Source organism: Vicia villosa, unplaced genomic scaffold (assembly GCF_029867415.1).
Source record: "Vicia villosa cultivar HV-30 ecotype Madison, WI unplaced genomic scaffold, Vvil1.0 ctg.000976F_1_1, whole genome shotgun sequence".
NCBI lineage: Eukaryota > Viridiplantae > Streptophyta > Magnoliopsida > Fabales > Fabaceae > Vicia > Vicia villosa.
The window spans coordinates 304880-316147 of record NW_026705440.1 but is presented as its reverse complement, the minus strand read 5'-3'; the positions used below and the strand labels follow the sequence as shown (position 1 = coordinate 316147).

At 37.1% G+C, this 11268-nt stretch overlaps 1 protein-coding gene across 1 annotated transcript; it reads left to right on the top strand.

Annotated features, from left to right (window-relative positions):
- Positions 1 to 642: 642 nt before the first annotated feature.
- On the top strand, positions 643 to 9784 carry LOC131632630 (DDT domain-containing protein PTM-like). Its single transcript, XM_058903375.1, has 10 exons — positions 643 to 822; positions 979 to 1884; positions 2055 to 2741; positions 2965 to 4180; positions 5722 to 6004; positions 6437 to 6561; positions 6676 to 7139; positions 7236 to 7264; positions 7569 to 8129; positions 8217 to 9784. The coding sequence occupies exons 2-10, from the start codon at positions 1076 to 1078 to the stop codon at positions 9251 to 9253; spliced, it is 5211 nt and encodes a 1736-aa protein (XP_058759358.1). The 5' UTR covers positions 643 to 822; positions 979 to 1075; the 3' UTR covers positions 9254 to 9784.
- The last annotated feature ends 1484 nt before the right edge of the window (positions 9785 to 11268 follow it).

The window sequence follows — 11268 nt, the reverse complement described above, 5'->3', positions numbered from 1 at the left end:
AACAAGCCTGATTAATAACCATATGCAAATCACCATTGAAGACACAATACATTTTCTACTTCTAGAAAAAACGAGACGCTGAAACGAACAAATAAAAGAACAAAGGGGGAGATATAACCCTAGTAACAATAAATGCAGAGAACAATGGTTTCTTCTGAAACGACTCAGTGAAAAAGAGAAAGACAATTGAGAAAACATATCTGATAAATTAATAAATTACACATATCCATTAATCAAATCTACTTGTTAAAATAGATTCCACCAATATATTTTTTTATATCTACATCTTTTCTAAATCCTAACCCATGCCCATCCTATCCTAACACATTGTCACATTGTCACATTGTCTCTAGTTAGGACCAATTACCATGTGAAGTTAATTCTAAGCATGACCATAAACTTCCAATAATCCCGTTAAACTTTACACAAACTCCATTTCTAAATAGATCCTCTAAATTTTTAAATTTTTAAATTCCATTGCCGCAATGCAATGCACTTAACTTAAAGACACCGAGTGAAGAAGTTAACTCGGACCAGGTGCGAAGTAACTCGGACCCAATGAGTCAAAAAACAAGCAAACTCGTCCTATATTATTAAATTAATAAAAAAATAACAAGAGTAGAAAAATTGGAGTATATATACATTACGATGAATATTAAAACTCGTTCACTGAGTCGCTCCAGAAGAAATTGTTCTCTGCATTTTCTGCCACTAGGGTTATCTTCTTCCCCTTTGTTCTTCTGCTCGTTGTTTTCAGCGCCTCGGTTTCCTCTGAAGCAGGAAATTCATCGTCTTCATTGGTGCTCTTTGTACACTAATCAGGTTCGTTTTTCTCAATCGCTTTTCCGTCTGAAGTTTTTTAGATTTCTCAATTTTTTTTTTGTTTCAATTTCAACGATTTATGTTCATTCCGATCTCAAATTTCAATTTCGACTTGAACTGTTGAATTATATTTGCTTTGTATCGAATCGTTTGCAGGATCCGCGTAAACCCTAACGTTTTTGCGGCAAAAAAAAATAGTTTCTGAGCAAATTTACAGGCTCTGTATTTTTCTGTATTGGAATTTACGATCGATATGGAGCAGCCTGTTCCGAGATCGAGGGGCCGTCCGAGGAAACGGAGAAAGGAGGACGAGAAGGACGGAAAATCTGTTCCGGACGCGAAGAGGCAAGCCGTGGAAAGAAAACCAATAGCATTGGTTGGTAGGTATGTCCGGAAGAAGTTCCCTAGGAATGGTGTTTTTCTAGGGAAAGTAGTGTATTACGAAAGCGGTTTATATAGAGTCATTTACGAGGACGGTGACTTTGAGGATTTGGAGAGTGGGGAAATCCGGCCGATTCTTGTAAGTGACGCTGTTGATTTTGACGTTGGTATGTCAAAGAGGAAGACGAAATTAGAGAAGTTGGTTTTGCAGAATAGGGCTAAGGCTGCAGATGTGGCTGATACGGGTTCACCCAAATCCGTGAAAGAGGAATCTGCTGTTGATGTGACTGGTCCTAGTGAAATGGATGGTGGGTTATCAGTTGAAAATGATAAGGACGTGGAAGAGGATGATGGGGCTGATGATGATCTCTCAAGTGTCTCTGTTTCTGATGCTGAGATGGTGCCTTTGCCACCGCCGCTGTTGTTGCCACATTCATCTGGAACTATTGGTGTGCCAGAGTTGAGTGTCTCCCATCTTTTTTCGGTCTATGGATTTTTAAGATCATTCAGCACACGATTGTTTCTTCATCCCTTTACTTTGGATGATTTTGTTGGTTCTCTTAACTGTAAATTCTCTAACAATTTGTTTGATGCTATTCACATTTCTTTGATGCGGGTGTTGAGGCGTCATCTTGAAACCCTATCACCTGAGGGATCTGAGCTTGCATCGCAATGCCTGAGGTACTTACTTGTTTATGCCTACTTTTTAATTTGCAAAATTTTTGTGCTTCTAGTTTACCCATGTAGGATTATATGTACAGTTAAATTTTTTATGTTCTATGCTATTATTATTCTCTGCGCAGTATCATGTTTGTTTTGAAATGATGTTAAGTTTGATGTATTTATTGTAGGTGCTACGATTGGAACTTGCTTGACACATTGACTTGGCCTGTTTTTGTGGTTCTTTATTTGTTGGTTAATGGGTTCACGAAAGGACCTGAATGGAAAGGATTTTACGATGAGGTTTTTAGTGGCGAGTATTATTTGTTGCCTGTAAGTAGGAAGTTAGTGATACTGCAAATTCTTTGTGACGATGTTTTGGAATCTGATGAGCTTAAAACTGAAATGAGCACGCGAAAGGAGTCAGAGGTTGGGATGGATTATGATGCAGAAGATACCATTCCTGCTGAAACAGGCCCCAGAAAGGTCCATCCAAGATATGCCAGGACCTCTTTTTGTGAGGATAAAGAAGCTATAAAATTGGTTTCAGCATCAATTGCTGTAAACCAACCTGGTTCATATTGCAGAGATACAGAAAACACTGGGGATGGGGATGCTGATAGAAATGGAGATGATTGTCGCCTCTGTGGTATGGACGGAACCCTTCTTTGCTGTGATGGGTGTCCCTCTGCTTATCATTCAAGGTGTATTGGTGTAATGAAAATGTTTATACCAGAAGGACCATGGTATTGTCCAGAGTGCAAAATCAACATGGCTGGGCCCTCAATTGCAAAGGCAACCTCACTTAGAGGGGCTGAAATATTTGGAAGGGATTTGTATGGGCAGCTCTTCATGGGCACATGCGACCACTTACTCGTGTATGTTCAACATCTCTCTAGTGTTACTTTTACCCCTTCATTTGTTATGCTAGGATCAGTACTAGTACTATTTTTGTGGTTGATGTAAATTGAAGTTCAATTCCACGTTCTTCTTACCTTAGAATTGCATCTGTGCTCAATCATATTTTTTTTTGTGGACAATCATTCCCACTATGTGCACTTACATTTTTTAAGTTTAATCTTTTTACATGTACTGTTGCAGGCTTAACATTGACAACAATGAAGTTTGTCTTAGATATTACAATCAGAAAGACATCCCTAAAGTTGTCCAAGTGCTTTATGAATCCATGCCGCACAGGCCAATGTACTATGATATTTGCATGGCTGTGTTACAATATTGGAATGTTGCAGAAAAGTTCTTACCTCTTCCTGCTTCAACTGAAACAAATATAAAGGATGAGACACAATTTCCTGCTCCTTTACTTCCTCCTCCAAGCGAAGACAACAATAAGCCTGTTAGTTTGGTCCAGGGAGAGAACTCTCCAACCACTGCAAGTTTGATTCACAATCGTAATATGGTGTCTTCTCTTGATGCTTTAGAAGTTATCACTCAAAGTCCCGCTCTTGATAGTAGTGGCATTGCTAGAAGTGAAGAGGGCCTTACTATGAATAAGAACCTTGGTGAGGAAACTAGAATGGAGGCAATAATTTCAGCTGGTTCTGTTAGTCAGCAGTCCAACCTAAACATTCAGAATTCTGTCAATATGTCCACCGCTGTAGATGCCACTAAGCGCTCTTTGATAAACAGTCAATTAAGTAATTGTGTCCATGCAAATGATATGGGGTTGCCTTTGAATTTTTCTTCGCAAAACAAAGAAAGTGCACAATTAGGTTCTGGAAAGTGTGAATACAATGCAAATGATGATTTTAGTTACATGGGTTTCTTCTACAAACCCATGTCATACATAAATTACTATATGCATGGTGATTTTTCTGCATCAGCAGCTTCCAAGTTTGCCATCGTTTCTTCAGAGGAATCTAGGTCAGAGGGTCTTGCATCAGACAGCCAGAAGAAAACTGCAGCAGCATATACTTATATGCAAGCAAAAGCATTCTCACTAACAGCTTCACGTTTCTTTTGGCCTAGTTCTGAAAAGAAGCTCGTGGAGGTTCCAAGAGAGAGGTGTGGTTGGTGCATTTCCTGTAAAGCCCCTGTTGCTAGCAAGAGAGGATGCATGTTAAATCATGCTCTTATAAGTGCGACAAAAAGTGCTGTAAAAATTCTTGCTACCTTTTCTCCTATAAGGAGTGGAGAGGGAATTCTTCCTAGCACCATTGCGACCTACCTTCTATATATGGAGAATTGTTTACATGGTCTAGTTGTTGGCACCTTCACAAATGCAAGCTTTCGAAAGAACTGGCGTAAGCAAGTGGAACGTGCCACAACATTTAGTGCTATCAAGCCACTTCTACTCAAAGTGAGTAAATGTTTAGTTTTATTTATTATTTTTAGTGTTATATGATATATCATAGTTTTTTTATTTAATTATTATAAATATTGCATTCTCCATTTAGCCGACCTCAGGCTTGGCTGTTGTTGTATGAATATTGCATTCTATTTTGCTATGATGGCCTTTTGACTGTTTTGCATTTGTTAGTTAAAACTTTTCAAGTTTCCCATGTAAGATATGTTACATGCTATATAATCTCTACAAAAATAGCTTCCCAATCTTTTGGGTGAGATAAGATGTTAGAGAGGCAAGGTCCCTTCTGCAAGCATTTGCTACTCCTGCCTTCCATTTTTTGGTAGCTTGGTGAACTCCAAGACGCATTGCCTTTTCTTTTTCTACTGAAAGAATCTTAAGTATGCAACCAAAGGTCTGCTTTTGCTTATAGCCAGACTGTTATTGCTCCACCAGGTTCCTATATTAACATAGAAACAAATATTCATAAATTTTGTCTGTGAGTTGTGAGGAAAAAGCTGAAGTGATGCCAATTATTGAACTAAATCTGATTTTCTCTAGTTTGCTTTTCTATTTCTTTTTTGAATTTATGGCATTTTACAGCTCATTATATCCTTTTATTATGAAATCCAGAGTTGGCACAGGGGATTAAACCTCTAGTAATTTAAGGACGACTTACGCCTCTAATTACCTCCCGCTTTAGTTGACTTTACATGAGTAAATCTTGTATAACTTTCTGTTCATGTTTATTTTCATGTTATCCTATTGTTGAAGTTATAAAGGTTTAGTGTTTTAGATATTAAAATAAGAAAGTTAGAGATTAATAACTAAATTATGGCTATCTGATCGAGACTCAATTTGTGAATCGGAAAATCAAGTTTACGAAATGGGAATTAAATCATATATAGATTTAAAACTAGGTAGTCAATAACGCGCTATAGCACTGCTATAGCTGCATAATGTGGCGGCACGGCCCCTCACCGCTACGCTATTGGCCTTCGAAGCGTTATCAGCGATAGCGGTTTCATAGCTGCGGTATATTGATGCGATAACAGCGCCATCACGGTTTGGTGACCACTATTCTTTTGAGCAATAACTTAATAACTATACCAAATTATGAATTATCAGAATTTTATTTTGAACAATTGAGCTTTTAAGTTGATATTTCATTTATGTTATGCAGCATGCTTTTTCTATGTGCACAACCGATAATTTATTTATTTCAACTTTTCTGTGGCTTCGGCTATTTGTCCGGAAACTATCCCCTACTTCACATGGGGGATTTTTGGCCTTCATCTATTTCTGCTATTGAAAACATTTAGTGTCATTTGTTGCCTTTGAGATTTCCTGTTATCTTGGTTACTTTATATTGGTTAGAAGTTGATCCTGCTTTATGTTAAAATCGCTGTAGGGTTTTGTATGTGTATTTTAGTCCTTGTCAAATAGATTTATTATCAAGCATGTGTTAAAAATATCTTACATGATATTTCTTGCTTGTGCTATATAAGCAACATTGGTAGTTCATATTTTAGCTCCTAATAAATTTTCATTTTCAGCTTGAGGAGAACATTCGAATCGTTGCTTTTTGTGGCGATTGGGTTAAGCTGATGGATGATTGGTCGGTCGAATTTCCAGTTATACAAAGTGCCACATCTACTCTTGGAACAACTCAGAAACGTGCACCAAGTGGGAAGCGTTATAAAAAGAAGTCATCTATTGATGAAGCTACAGTTGATGTTTCTAAGGAAGGTATATGGTGGCGTGGTGGGAAAGTTACCAAGTATATTTTTCAGAGTGCAGCTTTGCCGAAATCCATGGTCAGAAAAGCAGCCCGCCAAGGTATTTTATTTTCAACCACATAAAATACCCGAAGGGGTGTAGTTCAGCTTTGCTAAAATGAACTTTTTTGAGGTTGTAAAACCAATCTCTGGCTTGGCTTGATTTGACTTATGATTTGCGTTTTTCTAATTTTAATATACCAAATATTTTGCAATTTAATTAATATTTATTGAATGTGAAATTATGTATATATAATTAGTTATGAGCCTTCAAGCTCAATATTAGGTGGTCACTACTCACTATCTCATATTTAAGTGTTATTCTATACTAATCAGATATACTTGATGTTCTTAGCAAGTTTAGCTGAGGCTACTGTGCCTGTTGAATTGTTCAAAACATATGTCTCCCCTACATACACTATAAAAGAATTTGCCTGGTTTTTCTTATTTATGGTAATTTATCACCTTAATTTCTATTTATTGTGGATAACAGGTGGTTCTAGGAAAATTTCTGGTATTGTATATGCCGATGGCTCTGAAATTCCCAAAAGAAGTAGACAGCTTGTTTGGAGAGCCGCAGTTCAAATGAGTAGGAATGCCTCACAGCTGGCACTCCAGGTTCCCTATAATAGTTATTTGTTTTATATCTTGCATTAGTGAATTTTGTTTGACAATAAGTTTATTGGACCTTACAAGCCCTGTAACTTGATTACATTTGGTTGTTTTCATCAGGTCAGATGTCTAGATTCTTATCTTAGATGGAGTGATCTGATTCGTCCAGAGCAGAACATACAGGAAGGGAAAGGTCAAGAGACTGAAGCTTCTGCTTTCCGAAATGCAAATATTTGTGACAAAAAACTTGTAGAGGGAAAAGTTTGTTATGGAGTAGCTTTTGGGAGCCAAAAGCATCTTCCTAATCGGGTGATGAAAAGCGTTGTTGAAAAAGAGCAATGTCCATTGGGAAAAGAAAAGTATTGGTTTTCTGAAACTCGCATTCCTTTATATTTGGTAAAGGAGTATGAAGAAGGTAATGAAAAGGTTCCATGTGAAGAGCAGTATAGTGGCCCATCTCAGTTGCACAAAAGGCGGTTGAAAGGTACCTGCAAAGGCTGTAATGACATCTTCTTTTACCTCGTTTGCAAGAGAGACAACTTGGCATTCTTGTGCTCTTCATGTCGGATGGGCATTTCAATTCGGTAATTACCCTTAACTTCGTACTCTTTCACTAATGCATTTTTCCTCTATGCTCCTGTTTTCTTCATGACCATAATCTTTATCTACCATTATTACAGGAATGCTCACAAGTGTAATGCATGTCAAGGTATGTACCTCTCGCGCGACCCATCATCGTCCTTACTATTATCATGCTTTGCAAAATCTAAGTTAATCCTGACGTGAAAATCACATGTAGTTTCTGAAATAATAACTATTATTTGCTATATTACATAATTCAGTTAGATACATTTACACATCGACAAAAAAACAACACTTGGATGTTTAAAATTTAAAAATCCAATACGAAAAATAAAGGATGTGAATATAAAATTATTCTGTATATTTGCTTTTATATCATTCTAATTCATGAACTTATATTGTTTTAACATTTTGCTCCATATGGCCATTAGGTTATTGTCACGAGGACTGTTCCGTAAGCTCAGTCTTGAGACTCTCTACAAATGGGAGAGTTGAGTGCTTGACCACATGCAAACAATGTCACCATGCCAAGTTACTTGCTCCAAATGTAACTAGCAATGAATCTCCAACCAGTCCCTTAATCTTACAGAGACTGGAAACCAGCACTGGGACTGGGATCATTTTTAAGGGACCAAGGCCAAAGGCCGGTTATTCTGATGTGAAACAAGTCAATTCCATGTCAGGTTTGAAAGGATCTAAGCGCAAATCTCAAGATCAAACTTCGACTTCTACGAAGAAAAAGAATAATCATCCTGACACAAAACAAGCCGCGGCTGATTCTACTTTGGCATCAAGCAACCGTCGCAACAATAATTGTTCTTGGGGTATAATATGGAAAAGGAGAAGTAATGAAGATACAAACATTGATTTTAGGATTAAAAACATATTATTAAAGGGAGGATCAGACATACCTGATTTGTCTCCTGTTTGTCACTTATGCAAAAACGACTATAGGTCAGATCTAATGTATATTTGCTGCGAGACATGCCAAAGTAAGTTTTTCTGTAGTAAATAATAATAAATGATTAACAAAATTTAAGTGTTCGTACTCATCTGACTTCTGTGTTTGGCTTTCACAGATTGGTATCATGCTGAAGCTGTTGAACTTGAAGAATCCAAAATTTTGGATGTGTTGGGCTTCAAATGTTGCAAGTGTCGCAGGATAAAATCACCTGTCTGTCCTTACGATGCAAAACCAAAGTCAGAAGTTAAGAAATCACGCAGAAAGTCTTCAAAGAAACAGCATTCTGGACCTGATTCTGATTCTGGAGCATTTAATGATATGAGAGAGTCTGAGCCTGCTACTCCTGTGTTTCCTGTAGAGAATGATCCTTTACTTTTCTCTCTTGCAAAAGTTGAGCTGATTACAGAACCTAATCAATTAGAATCGGATGTTGAGTGGAACACTCTCTCTATGCCAGGGCCTCAGAAATTACCCGTGAGAAGGCATGTTAAGCAAGAGGGGGGTGGTGATGGTTCTGTTTCAGGAATACCTTTTCATGATGAATTTTCAACATACAGTGAAGCAGGTAATCTGTCCAATCCCGCAAATTCGAAATTACCTGTGAGAAGGCATGTTAAGAATGAGGGGGGTGGTGATGGTTCTGTTTCAGGAATACCTTTTCATGATGAATTTTCAACATACAGTGAAGCAGTTAATCTGTCCAATCCCGCAGATTCGATATTACCTTTAGAATACGACTCTGCTGTTTTTGACAGCGATCTGCTGAGCAACTCTGAATTTGTAAATAATGATGACAACATGTTTAATGATAATACCATCTTCGATGTAAATGACCTGCTGCGCTCAGACGACAGCCAGATTGGTGAAGGTGATGTGACAGGGGAATTATTGGGATACAACATGGACCAGAATGATGAAGGTGATATGCCTGGGGAATTATTGGGATACAACATTGAGAATTCTGGTACCCCTCTTCCTGAAGAATTTGGAGATGGCAATTTTTTCTGTGCTGAATGTTTACAAACTGAACCCGGCCCTGAGTTTTTTTGTGGGACTTGTGGGGTTTTGTATCATAGCCATTGTTTGCCTTGGCCTGAATCAGCTTCCGATCCTTTACATTGGACGTGCCAGACTTGCAGGGATTGGCAATAACATCTTGGTGTCCCATCCTGTGGAGCTTTTTTGCTGCTGGATTTTGAAGTTGTTTTAGAAGAGGTGGCGAGTTCTTGACTAGAATGCTGTATTGACAATCACTGGGGCTGAGTCAATGAATCATGTATGGATTGGTTGCAAATAGCTGTAGCATTTGGTGGAAAATTTATTTTGTGCACTTTGAGACGCTAGTTGGCTTCCTGGGTGCCTAGATGGACCCAATTTTGTGAAACACCAATCGAATGGTATGGTTTTCAGTCTGCAGTTTTTGGTTTAGTTGATACTATCCGACCATGGTTTATTGGCTGATTTTATTCTCTTGTCAGCCGCATTGGATTGTTTTTCCAATTTTACAATCCACAAATTCTCTGATCCTAGAGAGAAGCTGGTTTTTCCAAGTATGGTGCTTTTCTCGCACAATAATTATTTGTATAGATTAGAATTAGAATACTCATTTTTTGAGTTCGGGCAAAATGAACAAGTTGCTCTCAATTGAAAAAGGAATTTCTATACTGCATTCATATTCACTCACTCACAATGAAGCTCAAGTAACTAGTAATTATTGTTATAATTACCTGTTATTAGACTCGTCATACTCCAGCGAGTCTGCGATGCTTGCTGTATTGACGTCCTTTGTCAACATTATCGAATAGGTACAGCTCAAACCTGTATGGTTAAGAAGCTCTTTATAGCATCAATCATAAATTTTCTAAATGAGTAACAATGGTTGGAAATTGAACTGAATTATTTCTTATAAGATAAATTGAATTGAATTGGTTTGATCTGTCAAAAATTCGATATTTACTGTTTCCATGGGTTTGGTTTTGCTCTCCATGTTTGTTTTCTTCATTTTTATTAATATATTGTGTCCTACTTATGGTTGTAAGTAACAGGGGTGCCAACTTTGGGGTTTTAGAAACTAGTGATTGTGCACACTAATTTTGCTAAAAACAGTTTTTATTCAATTGTGAAGTTTGAGTTCAATTTTAATTTAGAATCAATCTAGCTTAAATAAAACAGTTTGTTTGGACGAAACCACTAAGAAAACTTTTGGTCAATATGCTCAGGTATTACCTTAATCTTTTACGATGCAATAAGCCAATGTTTGAATTTTAAGGGAGTTTAGGGTTTATTCGCGAGTGTCTTGGATATAAGTGGACGAAACACTCTCTAGCCAACTAAGGTTACAATATGATCATTATAATTACTTATAATTTCACGTCAAGAAGGAATATTTAAACCATGAAAACTATACCAAGCAATTTATCATAATTCTCAATATAGAGCTTATAAAAAAATGGCTAAATATTTTGTTTCTTATCTCTACCTCTCTGCGTCCATTTTGTTCCTTCAACTTTAAAAAAACCGTCATCATCCCGTATCTTTATAAAACGCTCAACGTTTGTCCCTTCTGTTAGGAACCATAGTCATAGTAAAAAAATGGACATCTGACAGACACTTGGCATATCTTCAGATTAAAAATGCTGATGTGGAATATCCATGACTTAAAGACTTTGTTAACTTCTCCTTTGTTCTCTTGTGAAACAATTATTCGAAGCAGAGAAGGAGAAAACAAAGGCAAACGAACAAAGGTGAACAAAGGCAAACAAACGCAGGTGAACGAAGGAAGGCGAAGTTGCATGAAGCAAAGAAGAAGAAAACGAAGGCGAAATCTTGTGCGATCTTGACAAAGGTTAGGAAATAAGTTTAGGATTTGAAAATTTAGGGTTTATTGTAGATGCATGCAACTGTTAAATATTTAGTTATTCAAGATTCAGGGTTTATCGTTAAATGCATGCAAATGTTAAATTGTGAGGTGTTGAAATGTTTAGGTTTTAAATGTTTTTCGTATTTGCTGAAAAATAGGTTTATATGGACGAATATTTGCATTTGACAATTCATTATGCTGGTGAATTAATTGATAATGGCTTAACTGTCTATGAAGGAGGAAAAACTAAGAATCTAAAAGTAGATGTAGACAGGTGGAATTATTTTGAGTTAGTTGATGTACTCAA

What these genes read in the sequence shown, in the direction of transcription:
- LOC131632630 (XM_058903375.1), top strand. Translation starts at nt 1,076, where the DNA reads ATGGAGCAGCCTGTTCCGAGATCGAGGGGCCGTCCGAGGAAACGGAGA. An exon ending in CCTCACAGCTGGCACTCCAG is followed by an intron (nt 6,562 to 6,675) that starts GTTCCCTATAAT and finishes TGTTTTCATCAG; the next exon opens with GTCAGATGTCTAGATTCTTA. An exon ending in TTGCTGCGAGACATGCCAAA is followed by an intron (nt 8,130 to 8,216) that starts GTAAGTTTTTCT and finishes TGGCTTTCACAG; the next exon opens with ATTGGTATCATGCTGAAGCT.